The sequence below is a fragment of the Theropithecus gelada genome, chromosome 2, assembly GCF_003255815.1.
Source record: "Theropithecus gelada isolate Dixy chromosome 2, Tgel_1.0, whole genome shotgun sequence".
Classification (NCBI taxonomy): Eukaryota; Metazoa; Chordata; class Mammalia; order Primates; family Cercopithecidae; genus Theropithecus; species Theropithecus gelada.
This window is the reverse complement of record NC_037669.1, coordinates 54,836,234-54,863,540: the sequence shown is the minus strand read 5'-3', so window position 1 is coordinate 54,863,540 and position 27,307 is coordinate 54,836,234. Positions and strand designations below refer to the sequence as shown.

Here is a 27,307-nt window from a genome sequence, read left to right as displayed (position 1 = left end):
CACACCACCATGCGTGGCTAATTTTTGTATATTTAGTAGAGACGGAGTATCACCATGTTGGCCAGGCTGGTCACACACATTTTAACCACCCACCTTTGCTACAAGGGAAAAAGGTAAAGCCTTGTGTGAGTGAAGAGGCAGACTCAAATGCTCCTGATGCAGAGGAACGAGGTGGCTACCACTCAATCACCAATTACCATTTGCATGCTACCCAACCTGGACCTTTCCAGGGCATACTGGACCACTTCCTTGGGGTGCAATGAATTGCAGACAGTTTAATCCATGGGCTTTTGCTGATTCTGTTTTCTCTGCTTGGAATGCCCTCTACACAGAGGAAGTCTTTCAAGACCGAGGTCAAAGGTTAGCTCCCCTGTGAACACTTGTTCCTTTTATATCTGGTGTAAGCAGCCATTTTAACTATCGTTAAAGGTCAGGGTTTCTTGGGTCTGCAGGTCATTATGAATAAGCTTTAGAGGGACGTGTGCGTGTCTATGCCCACATATGTTGCTCTGGAGGCCAGGGTCAGAGATTCCAGATTCTCAGATTCAGTGACCTCAAAAAAAGGTCTCTTTTAGCCAGGCATGGTGGCTTATGCCTATAATCCCAGCACTTTGGGAGGCTGAGGCAGGAAGATGGCTTGAGCTCACAAGTTCAAGACCAGTCTGGGCAACACAGTGAGGTACCATCTCTAAAAAAGTAATAAAAAATTTTAAAAAGCTCTTATGTGTCTCTCTCTTGTGAGCTGAGGGCAAGGTTCACATCTCTTTCATCTTAGACTCCCCGCACTGGTCCAAGATAGACAGTCCTAACTGTCGGCAGAAGGTTGTTAGTGACTTACAGAGGCAACATTTTCACAGGCAAAGAAAACAGGATGGTTTAATTTGTGGGGTCAAGAGTCGTTTGTTCTTAATTACTGCACTCAACATGCAAATTATAGTCACCTCTTGGTAGAGCAATGGCACCCTGTCACTTCCCTGGGACCTTTAATCCAGACGGAATTATTCTTGGGCCCCTTATCCACATGTCTACCAACAACTGCCGTCTCTCCCTTCTTACAGCAATATGTAAATTCTCTTTCGTTCCCAGCAACTGGGAAGTGAGGTCCTTCACCCAAAGGAATAGCCATTTCCAGTATAGCACCGATTTGTCAATGGATTTGATAAGATTTCATATACTGACATCCAGATCAAGATTTTGCATTATTTATAGCCGGTCTCTGATGATCCCAAAGGCACTTTAGAATCTGGCAGTGCCTCAGGGTCACTGATTTTCGCTGGGCAGAATTAAGTGATATAGAAGGTTTGCCGAGTCTGTCCTGGCCCTGGGTATTCACTCTGAAGAGAGTTTATTTGAATAAGGTTTTGACATATTTGATCTCTGTTCTATGTAGGCTCAAAATGAACAATACAGGGAGATTCATTTTGTTCACCCATAGTTTCTAAACCTTTGGTAGTGGAAATGGTTTACTTGTGTAAAGAAAGTTAACAATACTAACAAAACTAATGGTAAAACACAGGGTGTTTGGATCCCAAGAAAACAGGAGTTTACTGTGGCCAGATGTCAGACTGACTGCACATAATCATTAGCTATAATTAACAATGCTTCCTCCGAAGACTGGGCTGCTGCTAAGATATATATACATACATATATATATATATATATTTTTTTTTTGAGACGGAGTTTTGCTCTGTCTGCCAGGCTGGAGTGCAGTGGTGCGATGTCAGCTCACTGCATCCTCCGCCTCCTGGGTTTAAGCAATTCTCTGCCTCAGCCTCCTGAGCAGCTGGGATTACAGGTGCCCACCACCATGCCCAGCTAATTTTTTTTGTATTTTTAGTAGAGACAGGGTTTCACCATCTTGGCCAGGCTGATCTTGAACTCCTGACCTCGAGATCCACCCGCCTCAGCCTCCCAAAGTACTGGGATTACAGGCGTGGGCCACTGTGCCCGGCCAAGATTTTATATATTATCAGTAGCTTGAGGTTTCCCCCTTTCTCTGACTTTCATTACTAGAGTCACCAAAAGGAACATTTACAACATTTTAAAAATAACAAGTTGCCCAGCATACTCCTATTTCCTCTAGTTTCAAACATAAAGGGGAACCCAGCCCAGACAAGAACAAGCCTTGCTGCATGCCTGCCAGCTCTTGCATCCTCCTTTTTATTCTGAGAGGTGCCAGCTCCAAACAAAGTTACAAGGTTAAGTGCAACGCCAAGTTCCTGACACAGCTAATCCCTGCTCAGTCTTCAAAAAATAGAGGTCTGTAATTCCTTTTTGAACATGCCTTCGAAGTGGAGGTCTTTGGCCATGAGCTCTTCTTCGACATCATCTAGTGCCCACTGGTGATCCGTCAGCTCCAAAGCTTCCCACTCTGTCTGTAATGGAAGAGAACACCCAGCAGGAAGAGGGAATTGTTACTGACAGCTGTGACTAACCTTCAGTGACCACCTACTCCAGGCTAAAAGCTGGAGTGTGCTATCCACATGTATAAGCTCATTCAGTCCTACAAGGGAAATGCTGCTACACGCATCCTCTCCTCCCCCTCTTCGTGCCACCCCTCAATTTATAGATAAGGAGACTAAGGCTAAGAGGTCAAATAATTTGTTCAAGGCCACTGGCACTAGGAGCTAATGGAGCTGAGATTTAAATTTTGGTCTGACTGCAAAGTCCCCAGCGCTTAACCCGTCTATCAGCTCACGCTCACTAAGCACCTTTGTGCCCCACAGTACTCTTGAGGGATGTACAACAGACAAATTAGTGCTGATTCTCAGCTCTTTAATCAAGGGACTTGTCATCTGGTTTAAATGGTGCATGGTCCACAATGCTTTGACATAAATGGCTGGGGTATTTTCAGTGGGCCTAAGAACACTTACTCCATCCTTATGTCCAGATACACAATGGCACTTCATTAGTTTGTCCAGTAATTTTTAATCACTGCGATAAAGACTTTGATGGTGTGAACTAAAAAATGGTTTTGGCATATAATCATTTAGATGTAAACTAGTAATAGGTTGAGCAGAAATAAATTTGCAGAATTTTCCAAGAAATTACATTTCTCAAATATTCTATTAATCTGACTACTTTGCCCTAAATTAGTGAGTGTCTAAAAAATGCTTTATGAGGTGGGTGCAGTGGCATACATCTATAGTCCCAGCTACTCTGGAGGCTGAGGCTAAGGATAGCTTGAGTCCAGGAGTTTGAGACTGCCCTAGACAACCTATCTTTAGATGAGCCTAGAGATAGTAAGACCTCGTCTTTAAAAATAAATTTAAAAAAAAAAAAAAAAAAAAAAAAAAGCTTGCAAGGTGTGGTAGCTCACGCTTGTAATCCCAGCAATTTGGGAGGCCAAGGCAGGAAGATCACTTGAGGATGGGAGTTCAAGACCATCCTGGGCAACATAGTGAGATCCCATCTCTATACAAAATTAGTTGGGTGTGGTGGTGTGTGCCTGTAGTACTGGCTCCTTATGCACCAGTACTGAGGCTGAGATGGGAGGAATGCTTAAGTCCAGGAGCTCAAGGTTGCAGTGAGCTAGGATTGTACCACTGCACTCCAGCCTGGGTGACACAGTGAGACCCTAGATAGATAGATAGATAGATAGATAGATAGATAGATAGAGTAAGCTTATCTAATGTGAAATACAAATGTTAGTTCATGAGTGGGTTTTTGAGATACAATTTACATGTCATAAAATTTACCCCTTTAATGTGTACAATTTAGTGATTTTTAGTATATTCATTGTGCAACCACCACCACTATCTAATATCTACATAATATCTAATAATAATTTTGTTATTATCTAATAACAAAAAGAAACCACATACCAAACAATACACAGTTCCCATTATTCACCTCCCACAACTCCTTTATTTTCCGTATCTTTTTTCACTTATTCTGGGCATATGTGGCCTTTTGTTATTTTCTTTCACTTAGCATGCTTTCAAGGTTCTTCCCTGTTTAACATGATTCAGTATTCCACTCTTATTTATAGCTGAATAACACTCCATTGTATATATCCTACTGTATATACAACATACATTATATTCAAAAATATTCCATTGTTTATCCTTTCATTAGATGATGGGTATTTGGGTTATGTCTACTTTTTGATTATTATGAATCATGCTCTGAACACATTCTCACATAAGTTTCTGTGTGGACATATGTTTTCAGTTCTCTTGAGTATTTACTTAAGAGTAAAACTGCTGGGTCATACAGTAATTATGTTTTAACTGTTTGAGGAATGGTGGAAAAACTGTTTTCCAAAGTGGCTGCACCATCATCAACAATAGGGTTCCAATTTCTCCACATCCTCACCAACACTTGTTATTGTTCATCTTTTTTTATTATAACCATCTGAGTGGGCACGAAGTGGTATCTCACTGTTTTTTTTTTTTTGTTTTGAGATGGAGTCTCGCTCCATCGCCCAGGCTGGAGTGCAGTGGCACGATCTTGGCTCACTGGAACCTCCGCCTCCCGGGTTTAAGTGATTCTCCTGCCTCAGCCTCCTGAGTAGCTGGGACTACAGGCACCCGCCACCACGCAGGGCTAATTTTATTTTTAGTAGAGACGGGGTTTCACCATATTGACCAGGCTGATCTCAAACTCCTGACCTTTTGATCCGCCCACCTCGGCCTCCCAAAGTGCTGGGATTACAGGCGTGAGCCACCGTGCCCGGCCCTCTCACTGTTTTTTAGTTGTTTATTAAATATTTTTGAGACAGAGTGATCTCACTCTGTAGCCCAGGGTGGAGTGCAATGGTGCCATCTTGGCTCATTTCAACCTCTGCATCTGCAATGGTGCGATCTCCGCTCACCGCCATCTCTGCCTCCCCGGTTCAAGCAATTCTCATGTCTCAGCCTCCTGAGTGGCTGGGATTACAGAGGTGCGCCACCACACCCAGCTAATTTTTGTATTTTTAGTAGAGATGGCATTTCATCATGTTGGCCAGGCTGGTCTCAAGCTCCTGACCTCAAATGATCTGCCTGTCTCGGCCTCCCAAAGTCCTGGGATTACAGGTGTAAGCCACTATGTCCAGCCAAATTTTTATTTTTTTATTGTGGTAAAATATATGTAACATAACATACACCATTTTAACCATTTTAGATATAAAATTCAGTCGCATTAATGACATTCACAATGTGTACCCACGTCTACTATCATTTCCAAAGTTTTATGTCCTCTTAAACAGAAAATGCGCACAGTAAGCAACTACTCCCCACTGCCCCCATCCCATCCTCAGTAACCTCTAACCTACTTCCTTGTCTCTGTGAATTTTCCTATTCCAAATATTTTATATAAGTAATATCACGCAATATTAAAGATTCGGGTCTTTGACCCATTTGATTTCTTTTTTCTTTTTGAGACAGGGTCTCACTGTCACCCAAGTTGGTGTGCAGTGGCACAATCATAGCTCATTGCAGCCTCAAACTCCTCAGCTCAAGTGGTGCCCCTATCTATAGGCATGCACCACATCTAAGCTAACTTGAACCTAATTTTTTTTTTCTTCTGCACTACACATGCCTGTTGAACCATTTAGACTTAACTTTTTTACATGGTGTGAAATAGGTGCCCAGCTTCATTCTTTTGCATGTAGATATCCTTTTCCCAGCACCATTCATTGAATGGACACTATTCTTTCCCCACTGAATAGTCTCGGTACCCTCTTTGAAAGTCAATTGAAGATAAATAGATGTGTTTATTTCTGAACTCTCCATTTTATTCCATTGACCTATATCTCTCCTTATGCCAGTTTTTATTTCTGTGCAGTTTTGATTACTACAGCTTTGTAATAGGCTTTAAAACCACAGCATGTAAGTTCTCCAATTTTTTTTTTTTGAGACGGAGTCTCGCGCTGTGTCACCCAGGCTGGAGTGCAGTGGCGCGATCTCGGCTCACTGCAAGCTCCGCCTCCCAGGTTCAGGCCATTCTCCTGCCTCAGCCTCCGAGTAGCTGGGACTACAGGCGCCCGCCACCACGCCCGGCTAGTTTTTTGTATTTTTAGTAGAGACGGGGTATCACCATGTTAGCCAGGATGGTCTCGATCTCCTGACCTCGTGATCCGCCCGCCTCGGCCTCCCAAAGTGCTGGGATTACAGGCTTGAGCCACCGCGCCCGGCCAAGTTCTCCAATTTTGCCTATTTTGATTCCCTTGAATTTCCATGTGAACTTCAGGAGCAGCTTGTCAATTTCTGCAAGAAAGGCAGGTAAGATTTTGATAGGGATTGTGTTCAATCTGTGGATAAATTTGGAGACTATTGCCATCTTAATAATATTAAGTCTTCCAATCTATGAACATGGGTGTCTTTCCATTTATTTAAGTCTTTAATTTCTTTCAGCAATGTTTTGTAATTTTTCAGCATATCAGTTGAAATCTAACAAAAGGCCATTTCTTTTTTTTTTTTTTTTTTTTTTTTTTTTGAGATGAAGTCTCGCTCTGTCACCAGGCTGGAGTCTAGTGGTGCGATCTTGGCTCACTGCAACCTCCACCTCCCGGGTTCAAGTGATTCTCTTGCCTCAGCCTCCCCAGTAGCTGGAACTATAGGCATGTGCCACCATGTCCAGCTAATTTTTATATTTTTAGTAGAGATGGGGTTTCACCATGTTGGCCAGGATGGTCTCGATCTCTCGACCTCGTGATCTGCCCGCCTCAGCCTCCCAAAGTGCTGGGATTACAGGTGTTAACCACCATGCCCGGCCAAGGCCATTTCTTTTGTTAGATTTGTTTCTAAATATTTTATTCCTTTTGATACTATTATGAATAAAATTGTTTTACTTTCATTTCCAATTCTTCATTACCAGTATATAGAAACACAATTGATTTTTGTATGTTGAACTTATTTATTAGCTCTGTTAGTTTTCTTGTGGATTGTTTAGGATGATCTACATACACCATGCCATTTGCAAACAGAGATAGTTTTACTTCCTTTCTAATCAGAATGACTTTTTATTTCTTTTTCTTGCCTAACTGCCCTGGCTAGTACATCCTGGACAATGCTGAATAGAAGTGGCAAGAACAGACATCCTTGTCTTGTTCTTGATCTTAAAGGGAAAGCTTTCAGTCTTTCACCACTGAGTATGATGTTAGCTGTGGGTCTGTCATAGATGCCCTTTATCAGGCTGAGAAACTTCTCTATTTTTTTTTTGAGACAGAATCTTGGTCTGTCATCCAGGCTGGAGTGCAGTGGCATGATCTCAGCTCACTGCAGCCTCCGCATCCTGGGTTCCAGCGATTCTCCTGCCTCAGCCTTCTGGGTAGCTGGGATTATAGGCACATGCCACCATGCCCAGCTCATTTTTGTTTTGTTTTGTTTCTTTCTTTTTTTTTTTTTTGAGATGGAGTTTTGCTCTTGTTACCCAGGCTGGAGTGCAATGGTGCAATCTCAGCTCACTGCAAACTCCACCTCCTGAGTTCAAGCAATTCTCCTGTCTCAGCCTCCCAAGTAACTGGGATTACAGGCGCCTGCCACCACGCCCAGCACATTTTCTTTTGTATCTTTAGTAGAAAAGGGGTTTTACTATGTTGGCCAGGCTGGTCTTGAACTCCTGAACTCAGTTGATCTACCCACTTTGGCCTCCCAAAGTGCTGGGATTACAGGTGTGAGCCACTGTCCCGGGCCAGAACTTCCCTTCTCTTTCTAGTTTTTATCATGAAACACAGTGAGATTTTGTTCCACAAAAATCATGCTAAATTATGCAAATTCTAGAACCTTTTTGTGAAAAGGCTCTTAGTATTGATTTTTTTTCTTTTTTTTTTTTGAGACAGAGTCTCACTCTGTTGCCCAGGCTGGAGTGTAGTGGTGCAATCCCAGCTCACTGCAACCTCCGCCTCCTGGGTTCAAGCAATTCTCCTGCCTCAGCCTCCTGAGTAGCTGGGATTACAGGCGCCCGCCACCATGCCCAACTAATTTTTTTTGTATTTTTAGTAGAGATGGGGTTTCACCATGTTGGTCAGGCTGGTCTTGAACCCCTGACCTCCTGATCCACCCGCCTCAGCCTCCCAAAGTGTTGGGATTACAGGTGTGAGCCACTGCGCCCGGCCAGTATTGATTTTTTTTAATGCAATTTATATCTGATATCTATGGGGTTCAAAAACGTTCAAATTATTCTAAATGTTTACCTCACGCCTCTGATTGGATTATTTTATGGCATCATTGATAGTGTGGATTAAATTCTGGTGAGCATTTAAAAACCAGTAAAAGTACCAAGAATTTCCAATTTACTTAATAAATGGTTCTGCCTCAGGAAAAAGAGACGTGTAAACTATGTTTTTGCTAAGTTTAAATTAAAACGATGGAACCACACAACACTCCCTGCAAGGAAGCTATTTTTAAAATAGCTCTTGATAACACCTTTCAGAGCATCGCTGCGGCTTTGAATGGTGAATAGAGTGTACCTTGAAAGCCTTGTTTGTGTCTGCGGGCATGGCCATGGCTGCTCCCGTCATCTGCTCCTGCATCATTCGTGATTGGTCAGCGGCTGTAGCATAAGACACACTTACATGAGTGCCAGGACTCAGCGAGCACCCCAGCACCCAAGGGGAAGAATGGGCTTCACACAGATTAGAGAACTGGACTACAGCCTCACGACTGGCCCTGTCACCCACTGGCTATGTGACTCTAGGAAAGTCACTTTGTGTCTCCTGAAAAATGGGGATAGTAACAGCAAAAAAGAGATCACTAAAGGAAGCTCTAAACTTCATTTCAAATTTCAACAATAACAGGCACCAGTTATTGAGCAACTACTGTATGCCAAGTACTTCACTAAGTGGTTTGCATATTCTACTTCATCTGTTCCTAATAACCCCACAGGTCAACTAATAAAGTCCTTATTTACAGATAAGCAAATAGAGAATTTGAAGTTAAGGAACTTGTTGAGTAACTTTTCTGAGGTCCCAGCCAGTAAACAAGAGAGCAAGGATTAGTACTGGCAAGGGCTCTAGTCAATGAAATGACTGACAAACCAGGCCTTCTTTAAGCTTTAGGTTCACAGGCTTATACTGCTGGTGCTGGATCCCTCACATGATGGTATCAGATTCTGGGGAATCAAATACTGTCCCAGTCATTGCCAGAGAGAATTGAGATCTTCAGTTTGACCCCTGGAATTTTTAAGTCTTTCAGAATACCTCAGAAACTGAAGGAAGGAAACATTTTATTTGACTGTGGTAACAAACAGCATAACCTACAAGACTTTTCTGGCTCTAACATGGATGATTCATCTATGGAAGTATTTGCTTAGTAAACCTGACATGCTTCTCACCATTATCTTGGCCCAGAATCAGAGAGTAAATGCTCCGAAGCCCAAATACATTGAGGAAGTACCAGGATGCAGAACTCACCCTGGCAAAGGAAAAGGAAAATGGTGTGGTTAGTTATTATATCAGAGAGTAATGCCGTTCCCACTTTCCTACCACCCAAAGTTGTTCAGTGTTGTAAAGAAGTCACCTTGGATGGGCTGTATTCATCCAAAGCACAACCACAGAAGAAACACAAGTTGTTAAAGCAGTCTCAACAACACAGAACTACATTTTTAAAAATCCAAAGACGACTCTCATTCTGAATTCCATTCCCAAGAGATTTCGAAATCACAAGTGTTGGTGTGTTCCATAGTTATTATTATTTTTTTTTTGAGACAGAGTCTCGCTCTGTCACCCAGGCTGGAGTGCAGTGGCGCAATCTCGGCTCACTGCAACCTCTGCCACCGGGATTCAAGAGATTCTCCTGCCTCAACCTGCTGAGTAGCTTGGACTACAGGCACGCACCACCATGCCTGGCTAATTTTTGTATTTTTAGTAGAGACGGACGGGGTCTCACCATGTTGGCCAAGCTGATGTCGAACTCCTGACCTCAAGTGATCTGCCCACCTCAGCTTCCCAAAGTGCTAGGATTACAGGCGTGAGCCATTGGGTGTGTTCCGTACTTACAGGAAGGGATGAGAGGTGGATTTCAGGAAATATAGTACCGAGGACTATAGCTACTGGGAGAGTCATTCCAAGTTTTGAACTATATCACTGAGGCTTCCTTTAGCTTATGTTTCCTACTCAACCTCCATAAAATAAATAGGCTTGCATATAATAAAAACTAAAACCAAAAATGAGTATGGAAAATGATAAATGGAAAGATCCATAGTCATTCCAACAAGTGGGTCACATAAAGGCAAAAGTCTACTCTGGTTACTCCATAGGCTGCAGGTAAGTAAATGGCCTGTCTGAATACAATGTTGCTGATCTCACCACAGTGGTAATTGTACACTGGGGTTCCAGTCTCCCTTCTGTCCATGATATCATTTTAGTCACATGCCTCTCTGGATGCTGAGAAAAGATAAATAAGCTTTTCTCCAATCCATGAAGTTTTTGTTTAGCCCAAGGAGACCGGAAGGTAAAAGTTGAATAGACTCATGGTACTCATATAATGTACAGCTTTTCTTCTCTAGCAGAATTGTGCATGGCCCAGACTTCCCAGCCTCTGGCCTGTCCTGCTCCTCCCACACATCCTAGAGGACTCTGCTCAAACCAAGTAGTCAAGATTACCACTAGTAATCCCCATTTTGTCCATTATTCTTTTTCTCTGTTTTATGTCAGTCTTTGGGAAGCCACAGGCAAAAGAGTCTGGAGAGGCCACGTGAAGCAGCATTACTAGGTTCCAGATACTGTAGCAGTATTTTCTAAGAGCTTTTCAGATTTTAAGTTGTCTTATTCTGCCATTCAAAAACAAAAAAACAAAAAAAAAAACAGTGGTATTCAGAAGGAGAAATCTCTTTTTAAAAATTATAAAGAGTGGTAAATAACACATGGGTGCTGGATTTGGACAGACTGTTGTCAAATGTCAATTCCTACATAGGTTTCATAGGTTGCTATGAGGGTAAAATACAGAAAATGCTAAGCACAGTGACTAGAACTAATGAAAACTATTATCATTAATAGTAATGTACTTTGGAAAAAAAAATAATACAAAATTCCACTCTCATAAGCTCCAGGTATGACTAAAAATGATTGCATGGCCAGAACTCCTGGCTTAAACTTTTAACTTTCTGGGGGCTGATACATCCACCCCTGCAGTTTTAAGCCCCCAATTGTGACAGAAAAGAGGTGACACATTCTTTCCTTTTGCTAGACTCATGTAAAAGTTGCCATAAACCACCCATGGCATTTTGAGTGGAGTTTCAATAAAAAAAAAAAAAAAAAAACTTTTGGCCAGGCGTGGTGGCTCATGCCTGTAATCCCAGCACTATGGGAGGCCGAGGCAGATGGATCACTTGAGGTCAGTAGTTTGAGACCAACCTGGCCAACATGGTGAAACCCCGTCCCCACGAAAAATACAAAAATTACCCAGATGTGGTGGTGCACGCCTGTAATCCCAGGTACTCGGGAGGCTGAGGCAGGAGAATCACTAGAACCCAGGAGGTGGAGATTGCAGTGACATAGAACCACTGCACTCCAGGCTGGGTGACAGAGTGAGACACAGTCTTGGGGAAAAAAAAAAAAAAAAAACCTTTAAAAAACCGATTCCAATGAAGTATGCAAATTAGAACTCCTCATCTTTTTTTTTTGGTTTGAGACAGAGTCTCATTCTGTCGAACAGGCTGGAGTGCAGTGATGTGATCTCAGCTCACTGCAAGCTCCACCTCCTGGGTTCATGCCATTCTCCTGCCTCAGCCTCCTGAGTAGCTGGGACTACAGGCACCAGTCACCACACCCAGCTAACTTTTTGTATTTTTCATAGAGACGGGGTTTCACCCTGTTAGCCAGGATGGTCTCGATCTGACCTTGTGATCCGCCCACTCAGACTTCCAAAGTGCTGGGATTACAGGTGTGAGCCACTACACCCAGCCAGAAATCCTCATCTTTAAGGGGCACTGGTTTTAGATTTTGGTTTGTGTGATTTTTGTTTACGTTTTTTTTTTTTTTTCCAGATGGAGTCTCACTCTGTTGCTGAGGCTGGAGTGCAGTAGCACAATCTCCCCTCACTGCAAGCTCCTCCCACTGCAAGCTCCGCCTCCCGGATTCACGCCATTCTCCTGCCTCAGCCTCCCGAGTAGCTGGGACTACAGGCGCCCACCACCACGCCTGGCTAATTTTTTGTATTTTTAGTAGAGATGGGGTTTCACCGTGTTAGCCAGGATGGTCTCGATTTGACCTGTGATCTGCCCGCCTCAGCCTCCCAAAGTGCTGGGATTACAGGTGTGAGCTACTGCACCCCGCCTGTTTTTGTTTTTTTGAGACAGGGTCTTACTCTGTTGCCCAGGCTGGTCTCAAACTCCTGGGCTCAAGTGATCCTCCCACCCTGACCTCCCAAAGTGTGGTTTGTATTTTTATTAAACAGAAGAAAGTTCTTACCAGGATGCATCTAATGTGAGTAGCTCGATTCCTTGCTGTAACATAGGCTTAAAACGGAGGGTCAGTGGAAATGGGACCTTGGCTGCAGAGAAGAAAAAGTTCACAATCACTCTGAGCTGTTTTATTTTTAGAATAAGTGTGAATCTTTCCCAGAGGAGGTGGGAACTCTGTGCCACATAGCTTTTGGAAAACGACTTCCACAAGAAAATCTGTGGCAATTTCTGAAGAAAAGACAGTCAAAATGCCACTCTGCTCTAGTTTCCCTCAATAATACTTGCTTCTAGCTTACCGAGGAAGAAGGGACTCAAACTGAGCTGTGACCTGAAATTTGGAAAAAATTTGCACCAATCTGTTAAACTCTAAGTGGAATATATAAGCATAGAACTATGTTACTAAGAAACCAAATTGATTAAAATCAAATCAACTTATAAACAAATAGAAAACTCACCCTAACATCTAGCAAACGAAGTCAAAATAGAAATATGCTTCCCTTTATCCTGCTCAACTAGAATACCATATTAGTTTTGGAAGCAAGCTAGCAAGTCACTTGCTTGAATCTAATCTGGCTAAAAAGCATCCACATCATGAACTTAGGATCACTTTCGGGCAAAAGTCATAAAAGTCATCACATAGTAAATTTTTTGTTCAAAGACTATTATCAGTTTACACAAGAAAACATACGACCTATGATATTAGTGTCTCAGTTGCACTTGAATCTCTCTGGGTAACATGAAGTCGGCTGGGTCTGTAACTTACTTGTGACAAAGCCTGAGAATGTCATGTTGATCCATCCACCAATAAGAATCATAGGGAGGACATTTGTTACATTCCCTTTCATCATGTCTGTCAGCATAGTAGGATCTAAGACAAAAGCACAAACAAGAAACCCACTAAGTTTTACCTCTGTTGCCAGGGACTTCCTCCTGGTTTTCTGTAAATTTTATTTTATTTTTTTGAGACAGAGTCTCGCTCTGGGGCCCATGTTGGAGTGCAGTGGTGCAATCTCAGCTCACTGCGAGCTCTGCCTCCTGAGTTCATGTCATTCTCCTGCCTCAGCCTCCCGAGTAGATGGGACTATAGGCACCTGCCACCACGCCCGGCTAATTTTTTGTATTTTTAGTAGAGACAGGGTTTCACCATGTTAGCCAGGATGGTCTCAATCTCCTGACCTCATGATCCACCCACCTCAGCCTCCCAAAAGTGCTGGGATTACAGGCGTGAGCCACTGTGCCTGGCTCCAATTTTCTGTAAATTTTTAACATACTTGATAATTAAAATAAGTTTATTGTTAAAAAAAAATCAAATGACATAAAAATGTATGATGTAGACAGTTCTTTTAAGCCCATTCTCTAAACACTTATTTGTTGTATATCCTTCCATCTTTCTCTCTACATACACATATTACAACTTTTATGTATATGTGTGTGTGTATATATATATACACACACACACACACACAAAACGGAGATACTATGCTACTATGCTTATTATTAGTAATATATTGTGGATGATATTTCCACACTGAATAGCTCCCTCTCAATATTTCCTTTTTTTTTTTTTTTTTGAGATGGAGTCTTGCTCTCTTGCCCAGGCTGGAGTGCAGTGGCACGATCTCAGCTCACTGCAAACTCTGCCTCGCGGTTTTATGCCATTCTCCTGCCTCAGCCTCCCAAGTAGCTGGGACTACAGGCGCCCACCACCATGCCCAGCTAATTTTTCGTATTTTTAGTAGAGATAGGGCTTCACCATGTTAGCCAGGATGGTGTCGATCTCCTGACCTCGTGATCTGCCCGCTTTGGCCTCCCAAAGTGCTGGGATTACAGGCGTGAACCATTGTGCTGGGCATTTTTGTTTGTTTGTTTTGTTTTGTTTTTTGAGACATAGTCTCACTCTATCGCCCAGGCTGCAGTGCAGTGGCATGATCTCAGATCACTGCAACCTCTGCCTCCCAGGTTCAAGTGATTCTCTTGCCTCAGTCTCCTAACTAGCTGGGATTACAGGCACACACCACCATGCCCAGTTAATTCTGTATTTTTAGTAGAGATGGGGTTTCACCAGACCAGGCTGGTCTTGAATTCCTGACTGACCTCAAGTGATCTGCCTGCCTCGGCCTCCCAAAGTGCTGGGATTACAGGTGTCAGTCACCGTACCCAGTCTCAATATTTTTAATGTCTGCACAGGATTCCACGGTGTGGTCACACCAATCACTTTTGAGTAGACCTATGGATTGTTTCCACTGTTTTTGACAATGATAAATGATGCTGCCGACAATTATCTTGCACATACATCTACATGTTTATGTGTTTCTGTAAGAGAACTTCTTAGAATTTCTAGGTCCAAGGATTTGTACATTTAAAATTGATAGATATTGTCAGACTGTCAGCAAAGCCCCACCTCTCGCCACTCCCGCCAATGGTGAGGGGGCCTAACTTCCTCGACATTGACAATAGTGGATCCTGCCAATCTTTTCAATCTTTTTTTTTTTTTTGAGATGGAGTCTCGCTCTGTCCCCCAGGCTGGAGTGCAGTGGCGCGATCTCGGCTCACTGCAAGCTCCGCCTCCCGGGTACACGCCATTCTCCTGCCTCAGCCTCCTGAGTAGCTGGGACTACAGGCGCCCGCCGCCACGCCCGGCTAATTTTTTGTATTTTTAGTAGAGACGGGGTTTCACCGTGGTGTCGATCTCCTGACCTTGTGATCCGCCCGTCTCAGCCTCCCAAAGTGCTGGGATTACAGGCATGAGCCACCGCGCCCGGTTCAATCTTTTCAATCTTTTGACAGCTTATGGGGCTAAAAAAAAATGGATATCTTGGCCGGGCACGGTGACTCACATCTGTAATCCTAGCACTTTGGGAGGCCAAGGCGGGTGGATCACGAGGTCAGGAGATCAAGACCATCCTGGCTAACATGGTGAAACCCCATCTCTATTAAAAATACAAAAAATTAGCCGGGTGTGGTGGCGGGCGCCTGTAATCTCAGCTACTCAAGAGGCTGAGGTAGGAGAATGGTGTGAACCCAGGAGGCAGAGCCTGCATTGAGCTGAGATCGCCACCACTGCACTCCAGCCTGGGTGAGAGAGTGAGACTCCCATCTCAAAAAAAAAAAAAAAAAAAAAAGATACCTTGTTTTAATCGGTATTCCATGGATTATTAGTGACGTCAAGTAACTTCTCATATATTTAATGGTCTTTTGTTTCTTGTAAATTTTCTTAAAAACTTGTTAAAAAATGAACTCCATACAACGTTAGTCACTCTTAAAAAAAAACTAATTATAATACCTTCCCTATGGGTTTAAAATAGCTGGCTGTCTCACCTAAAGAAGTGAATAGTACTAAAATGAGAGGAGAGTCAACACAAAACAACAAATTACTTTGTTTTCCTTTTTTTTTTATTTTTATTTTTTGGAGACAGAGTCTTGCTCTGTCGCCCAGGCTGGAGTGCAGTGATGGGACTTCAGCTCAATGCAACCTCCATCTCCGGGGTTCAAGCAATTCTCCTGACTCAGCCTGCGAAGTAGCTGGGACTACAGTCACCTGTCACCATGCCGGGCTAACTTTTGTATTTTTAGTAGAGACGGCGTTTCACCATGTAAACCAGGCTGGTCTCGAACTCCTGACCTCAGGCAATCTGCCTGCCTCGGCCTCCCAAAATGCAAGGATTACAGGCATGAGCCACCATACTTGGCCTGTTTTACTTTTAACATGCTGTATTTTTCACATGACTGGGATCAGTGGAAGTAGAAAATGTGAGAGCCAAAACTGTAGGATAGACCAAACAATCACATCTAACAACAAAATGGCATGTCTCGGAAGTAGTGCACTCTTCCTCATTTAGGCAGAAGCTGGGCAGCCATCTGTCGGAAGGGGATCCAGGCACTGGGTGAGAGCCAGGCTGGAATGCTTTTCCAACTGTGCTCCCTAGAACCCTGGGTCCTGAGAACAGCAATAAGGAGAGACCCACGGACAACAGCTCTGGTCTCCCCACTCCATCAGCTGAGAACTATTTTTTTTTTTTTTTTGAGACAGAGTCTCGCTCTGCCGCCCAGGCTAGATAGAGTGCAGTGGCGTGATCTCGGCTCACTGCAAGCTCCGCCTCCCGGGTTCACGCCATTCTCCTGCCTCAGCCTCCCGAGTAGCTGGGACTACAGGCGCCCGCCACCTCGCCCGGCTAATTTTTTGTATTTTTTAGTAGAGACGGGGTTTCACCGTGTCAGCCAGGATGGTCTCGATCTCCTGACCTCGTGATCCGCCCGTCTCGGCCTCCCAAAGTGCTGGGATTACAGGCTTGAGCCACCGCGCCCGGCCTGAGAACTATTTTTTTTAATCCACTTTATACATTAGGGTTCTCAGAAAATCTAACTGAAAAAGAGAATTCCACTTCCATAGATCCCTGTACTAGATGATTTCCAAGGTCTAAGATTACTATCTTCTGCAATTTAACATTTAAACAAAATGACACCCTCCCTGCCCTCTCCCACACCCACCCCACCCCACTCAATGACCTATGTTAAAAACCTTCCTTAAAGATGAGTGAAAGGAATAAACATACCAGTCATAGGAGAAGGTGGCACTACCTTCCGTTTAGTTTTTTTGAAAAATCCATCCTCTGGGTTGTTGAAGTAATATTTTCATGTCAAGAAAGACTAGTAGAGGAAAAAAAGTGTTTTAAGTATAAGAGCTATGACACAGCAAATTGTCAAATTACTCCCCAGGGGCTTAGTCAGAAGGCCTTTAGGATATGCTTTTCCGCTCAGAGCTGTCAGCCTACTTGGCAGGCAACCTGACACTTTAGCTGAGTCACATTTAAAAACAATTTCCTAAGAAGGGTGAGGTCACCATGACAGCAAACACCACCAGGCCACAGCTTAATTACTAAGTTGCCAACCTTCAGCTTTCCCCAAAGTCCCCTTATAAAACATTCAGATATCTACTGCCCAACAGTGAATCGGGGAGCTTTTTAATAAAAGATAAATGAGTACCTGTTTGGGAATGTATTTTCCATTTTCCCTGAGGACTCTGCTTCGAATTAGGACTTGACTGAAAAATACAACCAACACAATGAGATTTTTAAAAGTGAAACACTAGAAGAAAATCGGAGAGTCAAGTAGAAGAACTATTTAAACACAAGAGAGGGCCTATTTGGTAACAGCTCTGTGTGGAAACTTTCCAAAATACAAGTATCTTTGAAACCACCGTAAACATATTTAACCTAACAATTAGGTTTTCAGAAAAGTATTTTTCAGAAGTGACTATGTTTCTGAACAAATAAATATTTCAGAGGAAGGTACATTTGGGACATTACATCCAGCTTTTGCTTATTTGATAATAAGCTAGGAAGACGCCTTCTCTGAGTGAAAAGAATAGTTGGACACTGCTCAGGAGATCTGGGGTCAGGAGAAAGGGAGAAGAGTGAGGATAAAAGAAGGAATTTCTTATTACCTACAGAGAAATGAGAACAGGCCTTGAGAGGGTTGCTATCTGATGGACAAACAGAAATCCTACCCAGGAGTCAGACTGTTAGAAAGCTCTCAGCAAACAGCTATTGAATAAATAAATGAAATTACTAGGGGAACTTAAATTAACTATTAGAGCCGTAGTTCATCATCAAATATTGTGCTAGGCCGGGTGTGGTGGCTCACACCTCTAATCCCAGCACTTTGGAAGGCAAAGGCAGGTGGATCACTTAGGCCCAGGAGTGTGAGAACACAGCAAGACCCTGTCTCTAAAAAAAAAAAAAAAAAAATACAAAAATTAGCCAGGCCGGTGGCACGTGCCTGTAGTCCCAGCTACTCAGGAGGCTGAGGTAGAAGGCTCACCTGAACCCGAGAGGCAGAGGTTGCAATGAGCTGAGATGGTGCCACTGTTCTCCCGCCTGGGCAACAGTTAAGACCCTGCTTCCAAAAAAAAAAACAAAGACTACCGTGTTATGCAACAAATGGGTGTTGCTAAGACGCAAATGACAAATAAAACAGAGATCAAAATATTAATTTTTTCTAGGTACTCAAAAGTTCATTAAAGGAGGAAAAGAGGAAAAGGCCCTTAAAGTAATGGAAATCTTCTTGAAACATGAAAAAAAATTATGGACAGAAATGAACATAATAAAACCTGTGCTTGGTAGGGGCTGGGCACGGTGGCTCTCATCTATAATCCCAGCACTTTGGGAGGACGAGACAGGAGGATCACGAGGTCAGGAGTTTGAGAGCAGCCTTGCCAACATGGTGAAACCCTGTCTCTACTAAAAATACAAAAATTAGCCAAGTGTGCTGGTCTGTGCCTGTAATCCCAGCTACTCGGGAGGCTGAGGCAGGAGAATCACTTGAACCTGGAAGATAGGGGGTTGCAGTGAGCGTAGTCGACGCCATTGTACTCCAGCCTGGGGCAGGACTCCATCTCAAAAAACAAACAAACAAACAAACAAACAAAAAAACTGTGTTTGGCTTTCTCTGTCTACTCAATACAAACCACTTGTTCTAAGCAGTCAGTACCGCTGAGGTCTCCCTTGTCACAATACACATATTCTAGCTTCTCCACATGCTGGGAATGTTCCAGTGCCCTTTCCTTTCCAAGTTCTACTCCATCATGTCTTAACACCTTCTTCAAGCCTCAGCATCTCCACGAAGCTTTTCCCAATGCTTGGAGCCCTCATGGAATTCTCTCCACTTTCCTCCTGAGCTCATTATGCTGTACAGTTCTCTACTTCATCTACAGGGCTACAGAGGCAACATGTAATACATTCTGCTCCCTGGCTGCTAAAGATACTCAAAGTGTGGTCAGTGTTCCAATGCTGGTCTGTGATAAGCACAGACATTGAGAGTAAGGATTTAGAGACTTTTATAATAATTTGACATTGTCACAACATCCAAATACATGATCAAAATATTTTACAAAAGTATTAGCCTACAAGAGATTAGAAATTTAAAAAACAAAAAACCCCAAAACCGGCCCTTCACCATTGACAGTCTAAGAAGCACTGGGTCTAGAGTAATGGGTAAAAACTTAAGCTCTGGAGTTGAACACGTGGGTTCAATCCCATCTCTGCCACTTATTAGCCATGTGATCTTGGGCAAGTCACTTAAATTCCCTAAGTCTCTATTCATATTCTGTACAAGGGTAGATTTATTCTTTCATTGAACAAATATTTCTTGAACTTCTAAGTGCCAGGTGACCTGAAGAATGGTGATCGAAATACACATATCTTATGACGGTCAAACTCTAGTGAGGGAGAAAGACATTAACCAAATAACCAGAAGAATAAATGTGAAATTCAATTATCATGTCCTAGGAAGAGAGATGGATGGTATTGGAGGAGTGCATAAGCAGGAGGTGATGGAGTCTGGGAAGTCAAGGTCTGAGAGATGGGTTTGCTGAGGATGTAGGATTAAGCTGGACTCTTCAGGATGAGTGAGGATTACCTTGGCAAAGTGCTGGTGTAAACAAAATGGGCAAAAGCCTCATAGAGGTAAACACTCTGCCTCTGAGAACCTGAGCAAAGGCCATATGGCTGGAAGAAGGAGAACTACAGAAAATGTGGTGAAAACGAGACTTCAGAGGTGTGCAAGAGCCAGACTGGTCCCACTGTATTTTTTTTTTTTTTTTTGAGATGGAATCTCACTCTGTCTCCCAGGCTGAACTGCAATGGCGCAATCCCAGCTCAGTGCAACCTCTGCCTCCCGAGTTCAAGTGATTCTCCTGCCTCGTCCTCCCAAGTAGCTGGGGTTACAGGCACGTGCCACCACACCCAGCTAATTCACGTATTTTTAGTAGAGATGGGGTTTCACCATGTTGGCCAGGCTGGTCTCGAATTCCTGTCATCAGATGATCTGCCTGCCTCGGCCTCTCAAAGTGCTAGGATTACAGGCATGAAAAACCGTGCCCAGCCAGGTCCCACTGTATTTTGATCATTGTCTTAAGAGCAAAAGGAAACTAATGAAGGATTTTTTGTTTTTTGAGACAGGGTCTTACTTTGTTGTCCAGGCTAGAGTGCAATGGTACAATCTTGGCTCATGACAACCTTGACCTCCGGAGCTCAAGTGATCCTCCCATCTTAGCTTCCTGGGTAGCTAGGGCTACAAGCACACACCATGACACCTGGCAAACTTTTGTGTTTTTTTTTTTTTGTAGAGACAGGGTCTCACTATGTTGCCCAGGCTGGTCTCTAACTCTTGGACTCCAGTGATCCATCTGCCTCAGCCTCCCAAAGTGCTGGGATTACAGGTGTGAGCCACCACACCCAGCCAAGTGGAGAATTTTAGGCTGAGTTCTTCATATATATGATCTTATATGACTCTACCTGGCACATCCTAAGCACTAGATTAACAATGTCTATTATTTTTCCCTTTGCATATTTTATCACTTGAACAGAAACTCTGAGAGCAGGGCTGTGACCTTGTCTTATACTGTACCCCATAGCATGCGGCAGAGTACAAGGCACATGGTAGGCCATCAAAAAACCTTGTTCACAGCCAGGTGTGGTGGCTCTCGCCTGTAATCTCAATACTTCGGGAGGCTGAGGCGGGAGGATCGCTTGAGCCCTGGAGTTCGAGACCAGCCTAGGCAGCATAATGAGACCACTGTCTCTACAAAAAATTTAAACATTAGCCAGGTGCAGTGGCATGTGCCTGTAGTCTCAGCTACTCGGGAGGCTGAGGTGGGAGGATCACTTGAGCCCGGAAGATCGAGGCTGAAGTGAGCCATGATCGCACCACTGTGATTGCAGCCTCAATCACTGCAGCCTCGACCTCTTTGGTCCAGCCTGGGTGACAAAGCAAGACCCTGTCTCCAGAAAAACAAATGGAAAACACTTGTTCAGTCTACGATAACTCAAGACTTTCCCAGGCAGTGTAATCAAGAGGAATTCATCTAGATCTCCTACATTTACACCGCTGAACAATTATGTAGAAATGAAGTTGAGTATCGTGACCCTGATGTATTTCAAGACCTAAATAAGCAATCGTAAATTATCCTGTATTTTCTAAACACTTGCTTTCTTAAGCTGAGATCCATAGCTATGTTCTCTGAAGTTAGAAAATTCTACAAGAAATTTTTAATTTTGTATTTTTATTTTCATGAATATCTAAAAATAAGTCTCTGTACTGTTATGAAGATAAAACTTTGTAATTTGCAACTGAAGAACATCTTCTATTTATTTTGTTTTTTGCAGAAACAGGGTCTAACTATGTTGCCAGGTTGGTCTCAAATTCCTGGGCTCAAGGGATCCTCCCATCTCAGCCTCCCAAAGTGCTGGGATTATAGATATGAGCCATTGCACCAGGCCTGAAAGATATTTTCTTAGAATAAAACTTTAAAATCAGTACTTCTCAAACCAGAGTTCCACATTCTGAAGAATCAATGTTTCTTCCTTTCCAAAAAGTCAGTAGAATATTTGTCAAGTCTGAGAACCATTTTTTACACATACTCTATCCCCAAACCTAGTCTAATATATTTTATTCATGTATTTTACAGCTTTCGCTTAAAACCTGTTAAAAAAAAAATTTTTTTTTTTGAGACATTGTCTCGTCTCGCTCTGCCACCCAGGCTGGAGTACAGTGGCGTGATCTTGGCTCACTGAAACCTCTGCCTTCTGGGTTCAAGCGATTCTCCTGCCTCAGCCTGCAGAGAGCTGAGACTACAGGTGTGCATCACCACGCCCAGCTAATTTTTGTATTTTTAGTAGAGATGGGGTTTCGCCGTGCTGGCCAGCCTTATCTCCAACTCCTGACCTCATGTGATCCACCTGTCTCGGTCTCCCAAAGTGCTGAGATTACAGGCTTGAGCCACCATGCCTGGTGCGAATGGAAATGTTCTTTTTTTGAGACATAGTCTTGCTATGTCGCCTACGCTGGAGTGCAGTGGCACAATCTCGGCTCACTGCAACATCTGCCTCCCAGTTCAAGCGATTCTCCTGCCTCAGCCTCCCGAGTAGCTGGGATTACAGGCGCATCCCACCATGCCCAGGTAATTTTTTGTATTTCTAGTAGAGACGGGTTTCACCGTATTAGCCAGGATGGTCTCAATCTCTTGACCTCGTGATCTGCCTGCCTCTGCCTCCCAAAGTGCTGGAATTACAGGCGTGAGCCACCACGCCAGGCTGCTAATGGACATTTACAGCATATTTAGAAAAATGTTTTATACCGCTGGGCACAGTGGCGCATGCCTATAATTCCAGCATTTTGGAAGGCCGAGATGGAAGGATCACTTGAGACCAGGAGTTTGAGACCAGCTTGGGCAACAGAGAAGACCCCATCTTTGCAAAAAATCTAAAGACTAGCTGAGCATGGTGGTACACGTTTATAGTCCCAGCTACTCGAGAGGCTGAGGCGGGAGGATCACTTGAGCCTGAGATATTGAGGTTGCAGTAAGCCTTGACTGTGCCAGTGCTCTCCAGCCTGGGGGACACAGCAAGACTTGTCTCTTAAAAAAAAAAAAAGTTTTACAACTAAAACACACCTTTTTCTTGGACTTAGGCTGGTTCAGAGTGTACAGCATTTTACCAAGTCAAATGATGACTTGATGAGGCTGAGTCACTCCATGTAAGAGCTGGTATAATCCAGCTACCTCACTTAAGGGATGCAGCAATTATGAGCAGAGACATTGAGTTTTCTCTAGAGCGGTGGTTGGTTCCTCATGGGGGTGGTACTGCCCTCTAGGGATACGTGTGGAAATCTGTGGAATTTTTTTTTTTTTTTTGAGACGGAGTCTTCCTGTCGCCCAGGCTGGAGTTCAGCGCCGAGATCTCGGCTCTCTGTAATCTCCAGTCCTTAGGTTCATGTGATTCTCCTGCCTCAGCCTCCCGAGTAGTTGGGATTACAGGCACATGCCACCACACCCGGCTAATTTTTGTATTTTTAGTAGAGATGGGGTTTCACCATGTTGGCCAGGCTGGTCTCGAACCCCTGACCTTAAAAGATCTGCCCGCCTCAGCCTCCCAAAGTGCTGGGATTACAAGCATGTGCCATTGTGCCCAGCTGTTACATTCCTTCTTAAGGAAATGTTCTTGGCTGAGTGTGATGGCTCACACTTCGTCTCTACTAAAATACAAAAATTAGCCGGGCGTGGTGGCGCATGCCTGTAATCGCAGACACTCGAGAGGCTGAGGCAGGAGAATCACTTCAGCTGGGGAGGCAGAGGTTTCAGTGAGCCGAGATTGCGCCACTGCATTCCAGCCTAGGCAACAGAGTGAGACTGGTCTCCAAAAAAAAAAAAAGTTATTGTAAACAGACTACACTAACTGTGAATTTCATTTTGGGGTTACAAAAGAGAGCTTTGGATCAGATATAATTCAGAACCATTGCTCTAATAGTGAACCATGGGCAGAAAATCATGGTAGAGAATCTACAACAGCAGGAATCATGGTTCAAGAGGGTTTAAACTGGGAGTGAGACTGATCTGAGTTCAAGTACAGGCACAATATTTCCCTACTTTGGTTACTTTGGGAAGACTACTTAACTTTTCCAGGATCCCTTTTCTTCAATTGTAAAAATGTATTTAGGAGTATCTGCCGTAGCGCTAATGTAAGGCTAAAATAAGAAAAATTTATGTGCCAAAAAATGCTAAATGTCTGAGTTTTCTCCACTTTGCTTTTTTTTTTTTTTTTTTTTTTTTTTGAGACGGAGTCTTGCTCTGTCGCCCAGTGGCGCGATCTCGGCTCACTACAAGGGCTGCCTCCCGGGTTCATGCTATTCTCCTGCCTCAGCTTCCCAAGTAGCTGGGACTACAAGTGCCCGCCACCACGCCCGGCTAATTTTTTTGTATTTTTAGTAGAGTCCGGGTTTCACCGTGTTAGCCAGCATGGTCTCGATCTCCTGACCTCGTGATCCACCTGCCTCGGCCTCCCAAGTGCTGGGATTACAGACGTGAGCCACTGCACCCGGCCCACTTTGCATTTTTCTACAGCCTTTCTTTCTGTGATAAATAGACATTTTTTTTTTTTTTTTTTTGAGATGTAGTCTTCCTCTGTCGCCAGGCTGCCAGTGGTGTGATCTCGGCTCACTGCAGCCTCCGCCTCCTGGGTTCAAGTGATTCTCCTCCCTCAGCCTCCCGAGTAGCTGGGACTACAGGCATGTGCCAGCACGCCCAGCTAATTTTTGTATTTTTAGTTAAGACAGGGTTTCACCATGTTGGCCAGGATGGTCTTGATCTCTTGACCTCGTGATCTGCCTGCCTCGGCCTCTCAAAGTGTTGGGATTACAGGCGTAAGCCACCACACTCAAGCAGTAAGTTGACTTTTTTTTTTTTTGAGACAGAGTCTTACTCTGTCATCCAGGCTGGAGTGCAGTGGCATGATCTCAGTTCACTGCAAGCTCTTGCCTCCTGGGTTCAAGGAATTCTACTGCCTCAGTCTCCTGAGTAGCTGGGACGACAGGCGCCCAGCATACCATGCCCAGCTAATTTTTTGTATTTTCAGTAGAAACATCCTAGCCAGGATGTTCTCAATCTCCTGAACTTGTGATCCACCCACCTCGGCCTCCCAAAGTGCTGGGATTACAGGGGTGAGCCACCACTACACCCAGCCAGTAAGTTGACTTCTTAAGGTTCACTCCAGGGTGGGGTGCTGGCTCTGGTCAGTTCTAAAACTAATGCTACCGAAAGACAGTGATCGCTGTGGTATAGTCGAAAAGCCCAAGACCAGAAGGCTTGGTGTGAAGTCCTGAATGTCACCATGTGTGACCATGGAACTTGTTAAAGCTTCACTTTCTATAAAATGAGACAACAATATGTACCTCATAGAGTTGTTCTGAGTTTTAAATAAGTTAATGAATACAAGTGCTTCGCATAGTGCCTGACAGAGTAAATGGTTGCTATTCTTCTTGGCATAATTGGGAAATGTTACAGCAGTGCTTCCTAAATAAACTTCAGTCGTTCTCATGCCATGGGTCAGAATTTTTGTCTAGCACTTGTGTCATTACATATTTAATACTTTTTATATATCAACTTTTTTCCCATCTATATGATTTTAAAGGAATCTTTAAATTACCAGCAAATGGAAATACAGTATTGTCACAAAAAAGAAAGTAACTTAAAATAAGTACAGTAGAATCAAAACAACATTATTAAATTTTAACTAGATACTATTACCTGTGGAAAGTTCTTAGTCTGAGGCTTACTCTCTTTATTAAAACGAGAAATTAATGTGAGAGGGAGGTGCTAAACATACAGTAGCACTTACCTGAGATGGTTTCTGAACGTAATCAGAACTGACTGATAATTGCTTGTTTTTCTAAGAGACAATGTCTCCTTACGTTGCCCAGGCTGGTCTCCAACAATCCTCCTGCCTCAGCATCCCAAGTAGCTGGGAGAAAACTATTACTCTAATATGAAGGGGTACATGTCTAGATAACCATCTAAAATCATCTCAAATTCCTGTTTCTGTATATAAATATTGCAATGAGGGGCTGGGCGTGGTGGCTCACAACTGTAATCCCAGCACTTTGGGAGGCCAAGGCAGGTGGATCACCTGAGGTCAAGAGTTTGAGAACAGCCTGGCCAAGATGGTGAAACTCTGTCTCTACAAAAAATACAAAAATTAGTCAGGTGTAGTGGTGTGGGCCTGTAATCCCAGCTACTCGGGAGGCTGAGGCAGGAGAATCGCTTGAACCTGGGAGGCGGAGGTTGCAGCAAGCTGAGATAACGCCACTGCACTCCAGCCCGGGCCACGAGAGCGAAGCTCTGTCTCAAAAATAAGTAAATACGTAGATAAATAAATACTGCAATGAAATATGTGAGGAAGTTGCCTCCACTCTAGGGGGGAAATGATAACTACAATTCCTTACATCTCTAACAGCAGTTTTACAGACTGCAAAGAGCTTTGGTACTTAGCATCTCAGCTGACAGTCCCGCCAGGTCCGACTCCTGGTACAGTAATTTGGTAGAATGCAGATTATCACACTCACTTGACTGGATATTACAAAGACTAAAAGCAGTAACGCACCTGGCACTCTTCTCAACGAAAGGATAATTCATAGGTAAACCCACCGAAGGTTGGCGACTAACGTAAAGGATTAACAGCACCGTTTTTTTTCAAAACTCAATACGTCCTAGATCCTGTGCTAAGGGCTTTACAGACATCATCTAATTTGATTCCTATCTGTCTATGAAGCAGGTACTGTTATCATCCCCATTTCACAGGGGACAAAAGTGAAACACAGAGATAACGGGTAAGGTCACCCTGCCAGTGGGGACGCGACGTGAACCTAGGCAAATTGACACAACTCCTGCACTTTCTTGCCCAAGGTCACGGCGGTGTGAGGTAGGCAGGAGAAGGGAGGGGGCTGACCTGTCAGATACTTGTTCCTGGGTGAGCTTCTTGTCGCTCTGCAGCAGGATGGACACGTAGTGGCGGATCATGCCTACGAAGAAAGTGATGATAACGATGGGTAGAACCACCCAGAGGCGGATGTTAGAGTCGAGCAACAGTTCTGGCCCTGCCATCTTCACTGAAAGCTGGCTCCCAGTCGGGAATGGGCGAGCTTCTCTTCTCCAGGGCGCAGTTGCTTCTCTTCGGCTTCTCTTCGACTTCGCCTCCGGGCCTTCTCACGCCCCTTTGCCCCGATATCCCAGAACTACCCTGCAACGGAGAGGCCAGCTTACTGCCTTCAGCTGGGCTGCCCGGCCTTACACTTCCGGCGCGAAAGTTGACGTCACGACGTGGCGCGCCTTGGTGGCGTCAGAGCAGCGTCGGGCCTGGCGGGAAAGTGGAAAACTACCTGCGGCGGGCCGGCGTGGTGGTTCACCCTTGTAATCCCAGCAGTTTGGGAGGCCGAGGCGGGCGAATCAGGAGGTCAGGAGATCGAGACCATCCTGGCTAACACGGTGAAACCCGTCTCTACTAAAAATAGAAAAAAATTAGCCGGGCGTGGTGGCGGGCGCCTGTAGTCCCAGCTACTCGGGAGGCTGAGCCAGGAGAATGGCTTGAACCCGGGAGGCGGAGCTTGCAGTGAGCCCAGATTGCGCCACTGCACTCCAGCCTGGGCGACAGAG

At 44.0% G+C, this 27,307-nt stretch overlaps 1 protein-coding gene and 1 pseudogene across 1 annotated transcript; one reads left to right on the top strand and one right to left on the bottom strand.

The window, feature by feature from the left end:
- Positions 1-861: 861 nt before the first annotated feature.
- EMC3 (ER membrane protein complex subunit 3) lies at positions 862-26,948 on the bottom strand. The gene is given in 8 exon segments (XM_025377712.1): positions 862-2,375; positions 8,396-8,478; positions 9,259-9,338; positions 12,335-12,416; positions 13,091-13,195; positions 16,881-16,974; positions 17,311-17,368; positions 26,604-26,948. Coding segments are annotated over 8 exon segments (786 nt in total). The 5' UTR covers positions 26,759-26,948; the 3' UTR covers positions 862-2,246.
- Positions 26,788-27,307, top strand: part of LOC112619313 — a 54,402-nt pseudogene continuing 53,882 nt past the window's right edge.